This window comes from Taeniopygia guttata, chromosome 6 (genome assembly GCF_048771995.1).
Source record: "Taeniopygia guttata chromosome 6, bTaeGut7.mat, whole genome shotgun sequence".
NCBI classification, from domain to species: domain Eukaryota; kingdom Metazoa; phylum Chordata; class Aves; order Passeriformes; family Estrildidae; genus Taeniopygia; species Taeniopygia guttata.
In genome coordinates, this window is record NC_133031.1 from 31,576,685 (window position 1) to 31,595,009 (window position 18,325).

General features: G+C 42.4%; 1 protein-coding gene across 2 annotated transcripts in view; it reads left to right on the top strand.

Annotated features, from left to right (window-relative positions):
- GRK5 (G protein-coupled receptor kinase 5) overlaps positions 1–18,325 on the top strand; it is a 152,483-nt gene that overhangs the window by 113,810 nt on the left and 20,348 nt on the right. Inside the window, exons 5-10 of one of the 2 annotated variants that reach the window (XM_012574666.5) lie at positions 6,295–6,395; positions 9,232–9,324; positions 11,435–11,498; positions 11,986–12,126; positions 13,228–13,418; positions 17,807–17,844. In XM_012574666.5, coding sequence (XP_012430120.1) covers positions 6,295–6,395; positions 9,232–9,324; positions 11,435–11,498; positions 11,986–12,126; positions 13,228–13,418; positions 17,807–17,844 — 628 coding nt within the window. Of the gene's footprint in view, positions 1–6,294; positions 6,396–9,227; positions 9,325–11,434; positions 11,499–11,985; positions 12,127–13,227; positions 13,419–17,806; positions 17,845–18,325 lie in introns of both variants that reach the window. The other variant, XM_030276533.4, reaches the window with a different exon arrangement.

Genomic DNA, 18,325 nt, shown 5'->3' on the forward strand with positions numbered 1-18,325 from the left:
AAGCCAGAATTTCCAGGTTTTCGTGTGTGAACTCCTCTTGTCTGATCATGCATCATCTCACACAAATTCATTTTAGCCTGTTTCTGTCATAGTTTTGAGGTCTTTACTAGTAGCAAGAGTGTGTGGAGATTTTCAAACAGATTATATGTGGAACATTGCTGTCAACATCTGAAAATACACATATCATGAAGACAAATGCTTGGAAGGCGGTTTGAGGGGCAGCTCAAGAAAAGTTACAGCTTGAACTATTGTCCTTTGACTGAAACGTTTTTAATTGTTTTAAGCCAGTTTGTTGTGGAATGTTTTCATAACCTGAAACATAACATATGCTGCACGTTATTTATTTTACGCAAGTGACTTTTAAAATAACTCACCATGTTTCAGTATCAGCTGCATGCCTGAAACTTGCCAGGAAAGCAGTTGTGTTTGTGACAGAAGTTTGCATGAGGTCTATTCAATCTAAAGAGTGTGGAATCTTTCTGGTTCATATAGATTCTGTAGTGATGAACAGTTATGCTTTAAGGCACCCTGATGACGCACATCCACTGGCAGGAGCTGGTATGAAATGAAAGCCTGTACTTCTAGGTTTCTATTCTTTATTCACTAATTGCAAGGGACAATTGGACTGATTTGAGGAATCTCAGCATCTCTAGCTTTCATTTATCTCAGTGTGACTTCTTTGATTTCAGTCGCAGGTGATGATCAAATCTTCTGCAAAACACGTCTCTCAACCTCCTGTGCACTGTTCTGTAAAATATTGTGAGATTGCCACCTAGCTCATGAAGACTTAATCCTGCAGCGAAGATTTAATATTTTGAGGTTCTTAGATGAAAGTCATTGTGTAAGGATGAAGAATTACCTTCAAATTATGGACGTGCTCTGTTTCTTACAAAGTCAGTCTGGCCAAGCTCAATGCTTTCCCTTTTTCTGGTCTGAACTTCAGGGATCTCCAAGCCATGTCATTTATTTTTTTTAGGAGACAGTGATGATTGAGACAAGTCTTTGAAACAGGATTGTTAATTTGCAGAGGAGATTCTTATCCCTTTACTCAGAGCTACAGGTTTCCTTTGGTGAGCACTCAGCAAACAAACTCCCTTCCTCATCTGTCCTCATGGCCATGCCATGTGCCTGTGCTTTATGAAGCCCAGTGTTTTGCAAAATCATTGGTACAAAGGACTGGGAAAGGGCTCAAGAGCCTTTTGCATTGAACAGAGATCAAATACATTTAGATGATCAACAGATGTCTGAGTGCCCTTGGAGGTCTTTCAGACCTCTGAGAATGGATTCCACAATATTCACAGGCCTGTTCTTCTGCTTCCTTGTGTGAAAAATTAGAATAAAAACCTTCATATCCAATTAAGTGGATTTCTTCACATCATTCCCCCAGAGCAGACCAGAACACACAGAATAATTGATCCCTGCCCTTTTTATTTAAAACATTTCTATATTAAAAGACCTTTATCAAGTTTCACCCTTGCTTTTCCAGACTAAACAGATCTAAGTTCCTCAATGCTCTGGGCTCTGGGAATAACTGGGGACCCCTGCTTCCCACCTCACCCCAGTTCCACAAGTGTGAACCCCAGCTGCTGGGCTGCCAGAAAAATGCTTCTGTTCCTTGAAAGTGCCAAACCCTGCTTGCTGGTTGCCTTTTTTCCCTCCCACAGGCGTGGAGGCGCCGCCTGCAGCGCATCACATCTTGACCGAGGTCATGTGCAGTAAATGTTTGGAAATGTTTTTTTTATGTCATAAGAAAAGGTAGAACAAACAACACATCTGTTGAAAAAGTAAAAGAGAAGGTCTTTTGAATGCTTCCCTTGGTACTGCCAGCACTTCAGCTTGTTTGATGAAGAATTGGATTTGCTGATAGATCAGCAAAAGGTCGGATGTCCCCCACACAGTCGCAGGGGAAGCACTGGGAGATGTCGTGAGTTGCTTGGCAAACACATAGAGATGACTTTAGGAGAAGGTTTTTTTGATGGCTGTCCTGTTCAGTGAACTCAGCAGACTGGGTCTTGGCGGTCTGAGTGAAATCGCCTGTAGCAAAATTTACAGAGCTGTCAGAAAAGGAGAGGCCACGTTTTAAAGGGTAGCAATGCAACATGACATTCAAAACAACAGATGATGGAGAGTCACAGAGCCTGGAAGCTTTCATCTGATCTGAATCAGACTTTGCTACTCTTCTGTACTTCAGTGGGGTGCCAGGTCGTGGGCAGCACCGACACTGCTGCTGGACAGGGCTCTGCTGGCATCCAGACTTTTTGTGGACACAAACACAACTATCCCTGAGCATATCAGCTGTTCTCATGCCATTTATGGAAAGGGAAAAGCATCTGAGAAGAACTCTTTTATAAAGACAGAAAAAAAATATTTTCAAAGTGGAGACTTTTCTCAGGGTGGGCTAATGGCACTCAGAAGTAACTGAATATCCATTTATTGTGTCTCAAATAACCACTAACACAATTCCTGGTCGCATTCTTTTCTTAAAAATTAAATGGGAGAGTATCATAAAACTGAGTTATTGCTGTGCCAGCAAAATATTTGTAGAGAGGTTTTCGGTTTCTGGCCATAAAAGAGAAGGTACAGGAGGTAGGAGATTTTGGTTAAAACCTGGTAAAAGTACTGTGGACTTTTGGACTATTATTAAAATGTCTGATCAATAAGGATAGTGTGATGAGAGAAATTTTTGTTGTAGGATCAACTTCAGCACGTCTTGTGCTGCCATGAATCTGGTTTCAGTTCCATCAGCTTTACCCTAGTGTTAATCAGTTGGTTTGACTGGCATAATTTCTGATTACATTCTTCTAAGTGAGCTCAAGAATCTCTTTCTTTGCCTTCAGGAAAAGAATAGCCATTAGGGGAAATATGGAACTATATTTGTAACTCCCCAGTGTTTTGTTTTGAGTGCAAGAAAGTGTAACTGGTTTCTGCAGGTGTTTCTGAAGAGTTAGCAGAATATTCTTTGTCACAACCTCAGATGTAATGGTCTTAATCACGGTGTATGGCTCTCCTAGCTGCCACAGGACATTTAATACGTTGGAAAAGGTGTCTCTGTTCCCTTGTAAAAACCAAATTTGCTTTTACAGCCATTGCCCATAATGCAGCAGGAGAATGGTGTTAATAACCATTTCATTGTGGCTGCAGAAACCTTCTGCACCTCTCCAGGGAAGAAGCAACTTTTTCATCTGTAAATGGCCAAAGAGTTACCTTTGGAAGCTTTCACTCTTGGGATCCAAAGGCTTCCTTGCACACATAACCTGTGCTACCTAATGGTTCTCCATGGGAGAAAAAGTAGGTTGGTGGGTTGGGTTTTGGGTTGTAATTGTTTCTGTCTTTGTTTGAACTTCTGAAGGCTGTGGGTATGCACAGTATTCACACAGGGAAAGTGGCAGCCATGGCTGTTTAATGGCAGTGGGAACTGGGAAGTCTCAAGGAGATTCTCAGGAAGGATCACACAAAGGCTCCCTGGAGCCTTTGGAAAGAGTTGGGCATGTTCTTCCCAGGCATGTGATGCCCTGAACTCTGTGAAGGGCTGTAGAACAACACAAAGTGTTTTGCTGTGTCTACGGAAGCTTTAGAAATGATCAGCCTTTGGGACAAAAAAAATAAAAACTCTATTTCTTGTTAGAGAAAATGGAGTTGTCTAGGGAAGTGTTTGCACTGTACTCTAAGGCTTCAGTCCATGCACGGGATTTCAGAGAGTTCATGTCTTTGCCTACCTTGATATTGTTACCTTGCTCAAGTTTGTGCAGAGGAAGTAAAGACTCAGAGGTCAGCAATGAGTGGTTTTGAAAAACCAAGTGGTGACTGTATCTCCCACAAACTTGGAGAGAGGAATCAGTTTGTGTAATTTTTAAATACTTCCCACGTTGTCTTACTTACTATTTCTTTTGCTCATTCTCCCCCCCTTTCACTACAAGAATTTAATTTCCTCTCTATGAATAAGAGTTAGCTGATGCTTATAATTTATTTCTTAAAATGTACTTAGATCTCAGACAAAGTTTGATGGAATTAGTACTCTCATAATGTGTAATGGGCATGATCTTCAACACTAACCTCAAGGCAGTTTACCTTCCACTGGGAAATGAATTCCCAAAGGGAGATGAAGTTGCCTGGCATGAGTAAGAATCAGGTCACTTGGTCTAAATGACTAATTATGCAGTTTAGTACTTAGCTTTTGGATTCCAGTTTTGACCTCTAAATGCAGAACAAGTTCCAGATGTTGTCAGCAGTAACTTCAGTTTGAGGCCCCAGCACTTTTACTGAAGTGCTGCTCCATTCACATCAAAAGACACTCCTGGTCCACAGCAGCCCCAAAACTGTGGAGTTCAGGAGTGTTTTCTGTTCCCTGTAAATCAGATTATCATCTTGCACCAGGGCTTGGACCGCTGGATTCACACAGCCACCTATCAACTTTGGGCTACCAGCGAGCCTGTGTGTGCAAATGTGTATCCACTGAGTGCATAAATTGTAAATTAAATGTATTCATTCATCTGCTTTCTAGCCAAAATTAACTGATAATCATTAGGCTTTTTTTCATATCTGAATATTGCTTTAAAAGCCTTTGGTTCAATCTGCTTTCCTGTCTTTTTCCCCAGTAGTTTCAGTGCTGTGGGACTGGAAAAAAAGAGGATTTTTTGTAGTTCTTTCATTGCTTCCCTCTTGCCTCTACTTACTCTTGAACCAAAACCAGAACTTAGATTTCGTTGTGGGCATGTATTGTTACCTCAGTGGTCAATCAAGCTGAGAAAATCTGGCTTTGTCTCACTCTCTGCCTTTTAGATGTTAACATGAGGGGCTGATCTACCTCTCAAGAAACCATGAGACTTCTTAATTACTAGTAATCTACTCTGTGATTAAAAGTGGGTGTTCCCTAGATATCTTTTGCTGAAGAGATGGAGGACTATACTGAGGAAATGAGGAAACATTTCAGGAAGGTCAGAGGTGTCCCCAGCACGTTCTGCAGATTGTCTGTCAAGGCTGAGCATTGCACAGCATGCACAGACAGTTCTGTAAACCATGTTCCTATTTAAAAACATTCAAGTGGAACAAACTTACTTTTTTCATGTCACAAACCAGGATCATATTCACATTTCAGCAGTGGGAAGAAGAAGATAAAAGACTTAATTCAGCTTTCAACATGCTGGAGATTTTCTGTGGCTCCACCTCTGCCCCTTCCTCTGTCCTCATTCCCAGTGTTTTTGAACTCTGCCTGCGATGCATTTCAGTGCTTGCCAAGATATCTCTGACTAGGGGTGAGTTAATGAGAACATCTGGTGAGGAATGAGGGATGATGCTCTGTGCCCCACCCACCCAGCACATCTGGTGGCTGTGGGCATGGATGGGGAGACCTTACTGAGCATTAAGTCTTCTGCAAGGAAAGAGGATTTTATCATCTATGGATGAGTTTATTGAATATACCCAAATCCAAGTGGTTATATAAAGGGACTGTCATGTACGTGGGAGAAATGCCTATAAATAGGTGCACACACACACACAAATAAACACTTTGGAATATAATTACAGTACACAGTCAATGTGTAAGGATGTGGACTGCCTAAAAAACTGTCTTTTTAGATAACTAGTCCCAAAAGTCCTAAACTGCTTAACCATCAAGGCATATTGCAAGACACCTCTCTTTGGTAAGGTTTTGCAGAGTTGAATATACATTCTCTCCAAAGGGAGGAAAGGATGAAAAGAGTTTGTGTGGTTGGTTGGCAAAGTCCCTTTTCGAAATTATTATTTTAAAGCTGCTGATTTATTTTTGTCTAAGGATGAGCTAAGGTGTCCAGATACTTTTGTGAACATCTTTTTTATATATAGATAGATGTAGATCTATATCAATAAGTACCAATGCTCTGCTCTTGTTTTGCATTGCTGGTTAAAAAAAAAAAGATAGATTTTTCAGACAGCACAATGAATCACCCATGAAGTGAAAACACTGGGCAAATTCTCTTTTGTTTAATAGAATAGGCTGTACACAGTTCAGGCCAGCACATTTTTCATGGGATGCAAGGGAGCAGTTCAAAGAATTGGCAAGGAGTGGGTCCTGCATATTCATGAGGCTGGGCAAGGAGGTGAAAGTACAGGAGAAGGCAGAAAAGCAATGTGAGGATAGAGTGGAATGTGGAGCGAGTTGCCACGGTATCCTATTTTACTGCTCTTTGACGTAAAGCTCCTTTGCTTTTACACAACCGCTGGAATTGAATGGAAGCAGCTCAGGGGCATAAATAATGAATGTGCCTCTCACACGTTAAGAGAGCAGAGAGTTAATGTGCCCCTCTCTTCTCTCCCCAGTCTCCAGCCTATGTTCCCGAAGTCAGTCCAGAACTTATCCAGCAGACAGAGGAGAAACTGGAGAACAGCCCCTGCAAAGAGCTGTTCTCTCCCTGCACAAAGTAAGTATAACACGACGCCCAAAGGGCTGCAGCCAGCAGCTTCTGAGGAATGTGGCAGGTAGAGACATTTCAGCCTGAGGCAGGTATCTTTGCTCACAGTCCTAGAGGTGAAGTCATTTCATCTGAACAAAATATACTAAATATTTCCATGCCATTATATACGCTACACACAGGCACTTACTGTTTCAGGTATTTGACAGAGTGTTCCAGCCAAGTAAGCCAGCCGTGGATTTCATGCTGTGTGAAAAGAGCTACAATGATAATGTATCCAAAGAAAACATCTCTGTTTCAAAGTGAATAAAAATTAAGTGGCTATACAGTCCATTTAGACAGAGGAATGTGCAAACTCGCTCCGCATGGCTTTTCCAGAAAATCTTCACCAGGAGAACGGGGCTTTTTTAATGCTTTCTGTCTGTCTGTGGCGCTCAAACGAACGTGCATTATTTCCCCCTTTGTCTGGGAAAAGGCTTATCAGTTTCTGCAGCGATTTGTGCCATTATGTGCTAAAGCTCCAGGTATGCAATCTGCATTTGCAAACCCTGCCCAGTAGATCATAAACCAATAAAAATATGAAAAGGAGGGATCATGGCACGCGGGCCCATGTGGTTTCTGGCTGAGCGCGGTTTGTTTTCCCTGGGTGATGTAATGGGGATTTGTAAAATTTGCTCCGCTGTCATTCATTGTTTTGACTCATTTCATTGACCTTTTCTGGTTCCAGTTATTCTTTGCGTTGGTAGGAGCTGTGGGTTATTTCTGGCCTTCTCCTCTAGCACAGGCAGTTTCCTTGCACTGGCCTGGTGTCCTGTAGAGATGCTCTGTAACTCGCACCAGTTGTGGGTGCCAGTCCCAGCGACAAAGGCAGAGCTGTGCTCCACACAAACCCCCCTGGTGCCTGTTTCCAGTTCTCAAATCGGTTTGAAAGCTGACAGTTCCCTCTAAAATGCACTTTGTTGTTGCCAAAGAGGGGAACTAAAAAGCAAACAACTGCTGAAAGGCAGCTATTGTTCTTTTAAAATACGTGCAGCTTTTAATTAACTGAATGGAAAGGCCGAGCATTGGACACCACTTAAAGCAGGCTCCTTCCTTCATCCCTGCTGAAACTCAGGAATGAGCCAGGTTTGGGACCTTGTTAATAAATATGCTGATCACTTCACATGGACTGAAATGAGGTCAAAAGGAAGTTTTAAAAATTTGCTGTTGGTGTTTACTGTTGCTGAATGATGTTCATTTTGGAGAGGCTCACAGTCAGACCAGAAAAGGGAGGCATACATACAAATATGAAGCCTGCTGTCCTGGAGGAGCAGGGATGGGATGAGTTCCATTCACATCTCACAGATTAAAAAATCAGTCTGCAAGAAAAGTGCATGTATGTAACTTCTGCTATTACCTTTAATATTTTGACTGTCTGCTCCTGCCCTCCTCCAGTATCACCTAGAAATCTGATGTTGAATTTGGACATTTATTAAAGCAAATTAAGACTTCCTTTTTATTTCATTTTGTAATCTTTAATCCATTAAGGGAAACTGTTATGATCTGTGTCCAGTCAAAGCTAATCAAGATAGCAACAATTTGAGTTGTGCACACTGAACATGTGCAATTACCTGCCTTCTCCAAATTGATGGTGCAAGCATTAAAAAAAAAAAAAAAATTGTAACAGCTGAGAAATGCCAAAAATACTAGCTCATGAATGGGGAGGAACTAAACTGAGGAGACACATTACTCATGGTGACTTGCTTGCTCAGAGAACTGCCCGAGGGTAAGACACAGACTATCATCCCCAGACTAGAGCAGTCATTCAGAGAGGATTTCCTCCTTCCAGCAAGATTTAGAAATGTGTCTGTATGCCCTTAGACACAGACACAAGTGTGTCTGTATACATCCAGACAGAAATGCTCATTTCTTGGGGCACTTTTCACCCTAACCCAACTTCTGTCCTGCCAATGCTGCCAGCAGAGGTGGATGCAGGAGCTCCAGTAAGCAAAGCAATAATCAACACCAGCAGTTGTTAAACAACATGACCACCTTCATTTTAGACAACTCCCAGCTCAGCCCATGTTTTCTTAGTTCCAAGTCTCTGGCCTTTCTGATGGGATGCCTGATGCTCTCTGACTGTTTTCTGCCTGTCACAAGCAACAGAATTTCTTCTTATATTTGTAGACTGACCTTTTTATTCCTTTATTCTTTCCATTATGCAAAAGGCTCAATCCACTGCATGAGCCCCAAAATTCTTTTCTTGATCCAAAAGCAAATCCAATCCCTGTTCAGACTTTTGTTTCCCCTGTTTTACGCTAAAAAGCATACAGCTGTTAGGAAATCCCCTTTGACTTTGGCACACGTAGTAATTCTTCTATATAGCAGGAATTGAAACTGAACTTTTTGCTCAGAATAATGCCTCAGATGGTCTCTCTTTGATAGAAATGGGCTTCAGCCAGATATTTTCTATCCAGATGTAAACATGCCTCAAAGTTTAGGAGCTCAGTTCCTGAGGATGTTGTTTCAGTTTACTAACAGAAGCAAAGACATTCACTGTGTGGTGGTGAACAACCTCTGTAAGAGTCCATTAAGGACAGTGGGAGTTGCCCTGACAATTTTCAGCAAGCATCACCAGTATTCAGCGTGTATGAGGCCTCCTGTTATGAAATACATCAAGTACATCACTTTGTTTCTATACTGAAATAGTCAGCAAAATAAAGTACAAAATAAAGTGCAAAATAAAGTAGGAATAACATAATCCTACTGTAAAAGAAGTCTGGACTTTTCTCCTCTTGTTTTATTTCTCTTTTTGCTCAAAGTTCAGGATAATAAAATGCTTATATATTCTTTTCATCTGAGATAGATCTGTCCTTGACCACCTCAGTGGGGAACCATTCCAAGAGTACCTAAACAGCATGTACTTCGACAGGTTTCTCCAGTGGAAGTGGTTGGAAAGGTAAGTGTCACAATTTTTTTTTTTTTAATAAAAATAAATAAAAAGGTTTATTTTTACTTTCCATGCAAAGTCTGTTGAATATGCTCAAAATCTGACAGTTGAGATAATGTTTGCTTCTACAGCTCAAGTGTTCAACCATTTAATGGGCTTAGGTACATTAAACATATTAGGTATGATTAATGTACATTCAGCAACTTCAGCTGTCTTTCTGTTTAGCTACCCCCTGAATGTGGTGACTTTTTGTCTGGACCAGTTGTCACTGTTATTAAATCACGCTAAAGAGAGGAAAAATGTGGCATATAGGCCCTCTCCCTGTATTTATTGGCTGGACATTCCTGAGCACATTTAATAACCAGGCACTCTTAGTGGGTATTAATTTGCAAGGAAAGGGCTTGTGCCTCTCCCTTGTCAGGGAGTGCTGCAGCAGACGGTCACTGCTGGGTGACAGTGACCTTGGGCTGAGAGAAGCCCCATTTTCCACAAATGGCATTAATTACGGCGGATGAGCTGGGGCCGGATCCATGAGTGGTGTGTGTCAGCAGGACGCCTCCAGATCAAAGGAGCTGTGCCAGTTCCTCTCCCTGGAAAGCTACAAAGCTGCTGCTCAGGAGGGGTGGGCAGAGGGAAGAGCCATTTCATGCCAAGGCATGCTCCACATGCCATCTTTCCGAGCCCAGCATTTACTCTCCCATTTCAATTAAAAAAAACATTGGGTGATTCATCTCTAGCCAGGCTATTTCCTATCTGTTTTCACATTGGGGTTAAGGAATTTTCTGCAATGCTTTGAGGATTATTTTTTTTTCCCATTCCCCCAACAAGTGTGACAAGCTGTTGGATATGCCTGGCTTAAGAAGCTGGGAGAATTGTTTTTAGTATTAGCAAAGAGATGTTAGTAGCATGGAGTGATCAACAGCTCCTTCTGACAGCTTGCTGGCTCCAAAGGAGCAGTCACAGAGTCCATTTATTCCAGGGACATTGCTGAACATGTAGTTATCACTACTAATTGTTGCTTTTAACCCCAAAACCATTTGCAGCAGCCTCACAGAATACTGAAAATAGCATCTTTTCCTCTTCTAGTTTTTTACTGTCTGCACACTATTCTTCCCCTACTTTGGAAACATTAATGGGCGTTAATGAAAGGATTCACTTCAGCATTTATTCTTCATTGTCATCAACCTCATCTCCCTCTGCCGGCTGGCTGCCTGCCCGAGGGGAGCAAGGAGGGCAGGAATGTTCGTATCCACTGCTGGCATCCTTGTAAAACATGCTGCTGGATACAAAATGGGATCTCCCTGAACCTGGAATCCTTCTTCTGTCGGGTTATAAAACTTCTACAGTTGCAAAGTAAAAGTTGGATGTAGAGATGGAGCCATTCTGGTGGTTTTGTGGGAAGCTTTGGAGGTTGTACAGGGATGGTGTCAAGTGATAGGAGCACTCTGCCCTCAGGGGCAGATTTATTTAACCTTAATTTAGCTCTTGCCCCCTTCTTGCCTGTGATGCTTCCCCAGGAAGCAGGTATGGGCTTGGACCTTGTCCTCCTGCTCTCCCAGCCTGCAAGTGTCACATAAATCCACCTCTCCTACTCCCAGGATTGTTTCTGCCTTTGGTTCATATGGGTTTCATGTTTTGTTTAACACAACAGAAGTATGTTCTGGTGGTTTGAATTTTGGATCTCTTTTTCTCATCTTGGTGGCCAAGCAAAGCAATGTGTTAGCCCACTCTATATGTCATGGGAATTAATGGGAATCTTACTGGAAGATCTCAGACTTCTTCTTTGCTTAACAAAGGCCAAAGCTGTATAATGGAGATTCAGAACCCTCCTTGGTCCTAAGATGCTAGCAGAAATTATACTGATGACTCACTAATGTGTTGTATTTTATTACAGCTTAATATGTTGGAATTGAAAAGTTCAAGCCATACATAGTATTGAAGTAATGTAATTACATAATTATATATTATATTATATTATACAATTACCTTGAAATAATGGGATTGTATAATATTTATCTATTTTGCTTTTCAAAAGTACGCTCTGAAATAAATAAATCACAGAGAGTGCATTAAATATAGTGTGGAGGGGAGTTTATTTATTTATTTCCTTTTCTTCCAGGCAACCAGTGACAAAAAACACGTTTAGGCAGTACAGGGTACTGGGGAAAGGCGGTTTTGGGGAGGTAAGTAATTCTGAAATTTTCTGTTGTGTGTTTTTTACTTTTTAAAACTGCAGGTACAGGAGCCTTATGTGACAGAGGCAGCTTTTCATTAATTGCTGGCAATTCTACTTAACCCCTCGGGACTCTGTAATCTCAAAAGGACACTTTCGAGAGTTATTTTGTGTTCAGCTGTTGCATTCACAGTGGAATTGGGGTCACACCCTTATTTGTATTTTCCTGGTGTCTGGAGGTGGCAGCAGAGGCAGATTGAGAGATTAAAATCTGCACAGACAAAAGGAGGTGGGAGAGGAAGCAGGCGGAGGAAAGTGAAATAATTAAAGCAATATTCAGGTTTGGAAACAGTAGTCAGTCCCCCAGCTGCCCCCTCCTAGGCCTGGCTCACCAAGCCACCATCTCTCTCCTTAAAAGGAGCAAACCAGAGGAGCTGGTGAGGAGCAAAGCGGCGTTTGCTTCGAGTTACACGACAATTGTTCTGCTCCCTTCGCAGGTCTGCGCCTGCCAAGTGCGAGCCACGGGCAAGATGTACGCCTGCAAGAGATTAGAGAAGAAGAGGATCAAGAAGAGGAAAGGCGAATCCATGGCGCTCAATGAGAAGCAGATTTTAGAAAAAGTCAATAGTCAGTTTGTAGTGAGTATTGTTTGAGCTCTGTGGTTCCCTGCTCACCTGCTGAGCGCTGTGCTGGTTGAATTCAGCGCCTCCTCCATCTCCTGCTCGTGGGAAGGTGCCAGAAGCTGAATCCCTTTGCTTTGCACCTTAGCCCTGCTCCCTGTACCTTTGCTGAGTGTCATTTTAGGCTCTGGTCCGTCAGAAGTGCAGCAGTCAAGGGGCTGTACCTGCCATGGGAACGTGATGTGTTTTACAGCCTTGGCTTGCATCACAGCTGCATTGGGATGAGCTATTCTTATCCAGTGTGATTACCTGAATTCCCAGGGTCTGGGGGGGAGACTGAGGGACATTCAACCCAAACAGATCCAATGAGACTGGCTTGCAGAGGTGTCTAAGCAGTGATGTGGAGCAGGCTGGCCTGATGCAGGGCTCTCCTGAGTCACACCAGCTCTTGTGCCTCCTTTAAAACTTCCCTTAGATTTAGAAAAAGAAAAAAAAAAGGCATTATCTCAGCCTCTGTCATGTTCTTTATACTTATTTCTGGAAACACAGTGTATACAACAGATGCAAGGTGTTTGCTTATATGTTTGCTTGCCTCTGCCAGAGGATGGCACATATTTAAAAGTGATGGGTAGATTGTGGCTGGTCTGATTTTTCCTTGGGCACCCACCAGAGCCTCCAGGGATGATGCTGACCTTCACATCTCCGTGATAGTCCATTTGATCACCCCAGGACTGGGATATCTGGGCCTTCCAGGGAACTCACTGAGATGCAAAACAGTGCAGCAGGAGGTGTAAATTCCCTTGATTACTAAGATTTCTCATACATGGGAAAATATGCCTGGAATTAGTATGTTTGTCCAGCCTCTGAAGCTATCTGAGCCTTGAGGGTTTCTAGTGATAAATAGGCTGGATTCCACAAATTAATCTGTAGAATCCTAACATCTGATTTTTCTGTACTTTTAAAATATATGTTTGCCATTGTAAGAAAGCCCATACCAAATTCAGTCAATGTATTTTTTTTTTTTTTTCATTTTCTGGAGAAAATCTTTAATGAAAAGCTAGCACTTCCTTCTTAGCAGCCATCTGAACTGTCACAATTGTCCTGCAAATGTTTTTCTAGGTCAATTTAGCCTATGCCTATGAAACAAAGGATGCACTGTGTTTAGTTCTGACCATAATGAACGGAGGTGACCTGAAGTTTCATATCTACAACATGGGAAACCCAGGCTTTGAGGAGGAAAGAGCTTTGTTTTATGCAGCAGAGATTCTTTGTGGCTTGGAAGACCTTCACAGAGAAAATACTGTGTACAGGTAAGCGCTCTCTAGAGTCCTAGGATGTCTTTTCTGGGTAGGAAAGAATTGTCTGCTTCCTCCCTTCTTACTGTGGTGCTGCACAGCTGAGATGCCTGAGTGCTTTGGCTGAAATTTTGCAGAGCCCTGTATAAATACAGCATGATACAGTAATCATGGAAGGAAGCAGTTGCTTCCCTAAATGCATCCTGTGTAAATTATCCAGAACCAGCACAAAGCTCCCCAAACCTTACCTCAGTGTGCACTGGGCAACATAAAAAAAAATATGGAAGTCCCGTCAAAGGGATTTCATTATAGAATTGAGTTCCTAGTTGGGATGAAATGGAGATCATTCCATCCAAGCCTCTACTTTATTAGTTAGATTATTTTGCATGAGGGGCTGCAGCACGTGAAAAAAAACTTGTATTGCAGAGGGCATGCAATCCCAAGAGGGTGTCTGAGACACAGGGCATGGATTCCACTGGTGATGTGATTAGCTGGATGGGATCATGATGATCCTGGTGTGCCAGCCGTGGAAGGAGGCCCATTCCCAGCCACACAGCAGAGGCATCCTGCTGGCAGCATCCCACCATCCATGGGTGCAGCCAGCGGGCACAGCGCTGCCCGGCGCCGCCGCCAACGCTTCCAGGAGGGCAGATCCCAACTTCTCAGCTTCCAGTTTGGCTTGCAGCTCCACACAAGCACTTTTCCAGAGCAGGCTGGATAAGCAAGCAGATTGCAGACAGAGTTCTTGTGACTCCACAAAGATTTATTTTTTTTAATCAACAGCCGCTGTAGTTGTAAACAACGGTTCTTGTTTGTCTTCATCCTCCCCACTTGTGAAATCATCGTTGCTGGCATTCACAGCAGACGAGGGCCTGTAAATTGATGAAAGAACTTCCAAGGACAATGATTAATAGACAATAAGATGCTATTTTTAAAAGCCAAGCCACACTTTAAATCATTTTATATGCCTGGGTGTAATACATATGATGCATGCGCTTGTATGCATAGAAATTGCAGTATTGTTGTTCCTTGGAGGTATCTAACAAACTGACACTTGGTTGCCTTGCATCTCGCTAGCTGGCACACAGAGGGCAGACAGATAACGTGCTGATTTAGTTGATACTCACCCAAGAAGGAAGTTTTTTCTTTCCCCAAGGAATTAAATGGTACAAAGTGTCTAACATCAATTGAAAAATCAAATCGTAAGTGAAGTGTCTGGCTTCCTTTTCCCTTAGAAAACCTCCTACCACATTTTCAAACATTTTAGGAGGTAGTGTAGTGTTTCACAATCATATTTTATTGAAAAAAATGACTGCTGCATTCCTAACACGGCTGGTAAAATGCCATACTAATGCCATTTTCTAATAGAACAAATCAGATCTGGCCACCTAAAACATTGCGTGGCTCTGAGAGAAATGGCACTTACTTCCTTAAGCAGGAGTTTTCATGCTACTCTTAAAAAGGCTGCTACTTTACACCTCAGATGGCACATTTATTTTGGTGATGAATGATACTACATCCTTGTAGGTGACATTTTCTAGCAGTATGTCAGGAGCATCTGCAGAGACCCCTCATTTGTAATAGCGCAGCGTGTTGTGGGACCCGTGAGAAGTGCTATATAGGTCAATAAAATATAGCAGCTAAATGCTACTGCCTTCTCAAGGCGAATAATTCACCACAAAACACTTATTCTTCAGACTTAATTTCATTTTCTCTAAACAAAATGCTCCTGAGTAAATCACAGCATTGTAAAATGCATCCCCATCTCCTGGGCTGCTGCTGACGCACGCTGCAGACGTGACCCGGGAGAACAACCAGGCTCAGAGTCAGATTTATCTCATTCAGAATTCCCTTGTCAAACATGGCACTTGTGCTACATTTCTCAACTGCATCATGTTAGTAAAGGTCAACGGGTTGGTTGTTCATGGAAAGCAAATGCAAAAAGCTTCTGGTTCTCCTCAAATTATTTTTATAATATATTATATATATATATATAATTCTTGTCTATTGCATAATTTATATTATGTATTTAAATTCTTATTTTATAATATTATATGTTTATATGTATATATATATATAACATTTTTTCTTTTATATACATATTTTTTATGTATGTGATTTTTTAAAAAATTTATACTATAGCTATGCCTGGAAGCTCCAGTGAGCATCAAATTCACATTGTCCCTGGCATTGCACAAATACATGGTAAAGCCTTGTCCAGAGTGATTAATTGAGTTGTTTAGGCTGTTCTGTACAGCCAAACAATTGCTTTTTGAGCATAGGCACAGTGCCAGCAGTTTATCTTCCAGTATGTTTGGGCAAGGCTACTTTACAAATGGGAAGCTGAGCCTTTGGGAAGTAACTTTATGGTGTGTCCACCAGGGAGTTTTATTCCCTCTGGACCTTTCAGTCCTGAACCCTTGGAAGTGCTGGCCATGCAAGGGAAGCCAGCCTTGATCTTGAGGAACCAGAAGTCTGAAAACAGGGATGACAGCTGATGTCTGGGAAGGGAGGAAAGCTTCTTCTAATTGCCCTGACCCTAAGAGCTGAACTGGTGTTCTCAGAGTCCTTGTGGACTCTCCCATTTTCTCATTCAAACACAACATTTCCCAAGTTGCACATAAAATTCTTATCATTGGCCCCCAGTTACAGTTTTAAGTGGGACTAATATCTGCTGAGCAGAAGATGAAGTAACTGATGAAGGCTGAGTTCTTCAAGGGAATGATTCTTATAGGATTCAGAACCTATTTTCAAAAATAAATAGACAATGCCCTTGACCGTGCTGACCCAGCATTGGAAACCTTCTGCTGATTCGCAGGGAAACCCACAGTGGTATGTTAAACAAAATCACAGCTTCTCCTCAGTATTCAGCTGCACTTCACACATTTCAGCATTGTTTGTTTGAAAAGCAGGCTTGGTACCACTGGACACTGGGTGAGGTTTATCTTGGAGGTCAGGAAGGTCTGAAGCAAGCAAGAGGTGATTACTCCCAGCGCTCTGTGTTCTTGCTTGAAATCATAAATAAAAGCGAGGCAAGTTTCAAAATTCCAACTTTGGCATCGTCAAAACTATAAAGTACCCCTCTCCATACACAGGAGAATTCACGATGCTGGAATGGTACAGCTTGAGAGGTGGGGTGGGCTCCTGCACAGGCTGTGTGCTCTGCCCTGTGCCCTGGTGCAAGGCTTTCTCTTGTACTTTTTGCTCTTTGCACAGAAATGCCTCTTGCTGGAAGTCAACAGAACCAAGCTGGTTCACCGATGCAAGGAGGCCTTACAAAAAGAAGAGGCCAAGCAGTGCTTGGATTTGCACCAGGCTAAGCACTGTCTTTAGATAAAAGCCAGGGCGTGATGTGGTGGATTGAAGCAATGCTGTTTTCCCTGCCTCACCCAGCTCCTGAGCCAGCACAGCCCAGTCCTGGGGCACTTCTGGGACACTCCCTGCCCAGCATGTCCATCTCCCCCCTCTGACACCTCTGGTCCCATCTCCTGGGCTGGCTTCATTCCCATTCTGCACGAGCAAGATGGGAAAGAACCTGCCTGGCTCCCACCTCAGCAGAGCCCAAGAATGGCAGCAGCTGCAGAGTTGTGCTGGGCTTGGGAAGGTTTGGAAAACAGCCTTGGTCAAGGAGGGGACAGCGTGGTTGGGCTGGGAAGCATCTCAAAGCAGCAGCTGCTGGAGGAGGTTTTGTGCAGACAAACCTTTCAGAAGAATGATCTGCCAAGGCTCTGCTAAATATGTGAAAACTGAGATTATTTACTTCAGGAGTTTATACCTTGCCCAGATTCGGGGATTTTTTGTTTTCTTTTTTTCAGGAACAATAAAAGGCACATCTTTGACGCCAGATTGACCACCTTGCCAATTTTCATGGCATTGCTCCAAACCACATAGGCACTAGAGTTTCACAAATGCTTGTAAGAATAATCTTAATCTGGACACAGCATTCCCCCCTCTGCCCCACATTTTCCAAACTCAACAGAATTGTTGCACATATGTGCAAGTGCATGGACACACATTCACATATTTGGTCTGACCCAGATGCCAGACATAGAAAATTTGAGCCCAACAGAGCTTTTTTTTTTTTTTTTCTTTTTTTTTTTTTACATAAGATTTTATAACAGAGTTAATTTACAGGACTAGATGGATGAGTCCATTATAGGGTAGATTAGGAACTAGAAGCTTGGCTTAGTGAAAAATTGTAATTCCAGTTTAGAAAAAGACATATGGTTTCAGTCTATCTGTGAAGTGAGTTGTAAAAGGTTGTATTGGTTTCAGGAGTTCCTTGCTGTTTGAGTTGACACTCAATTGGTTTATTACAAGTAACAAATGCCCTCATGCAGTTGTATGGTTATTATGTTATCAAAACCAGCTTCATACCCATAACTGCTATCTTTCATTTCCAGAGATCTGAAGCCAGAAAATATCCTGCTGGATGATTATGGTAAGTCTCGGAAGTTTACAGAGATGCTTTCACAGTAAAGTAGATTAAGTTAGTTTCGGGATATATATTGCACAAAGACAAATAATGCTCTGAAGTGATTAAGAGGCTCAGCATACACTAATATTCCTGTTTTGGGGTGGGTGAGCTGCTGGAGCTCGCTGCACAGATGGAAGGAAGCAGCCGTGCCCTCAGCAGGGGCTGTTCTCGAGAGCTCAGCATTGCTGGGGCTCTCTGCCTTTCCCTGTTGTTTTTCCATCCTTGTTGCAAGGCTGGTGCAACATGGAGTTCTAATTTCTAAATCTGTGCCTCCCTCTCCATTTTTGAAAGTCCTTGCATCCTCTGCTGAGCCAAGTCTGGTTTTACACAAGCCCAGGTACCCACCCGTTCATTGCTGGAGGCAGCGATAATCAAATCTTGTCCTGACTTGCAGACCAGATGTAGCCTCTTCAGCCATCACAGAGTTACAGAATTGTGTCAGCCC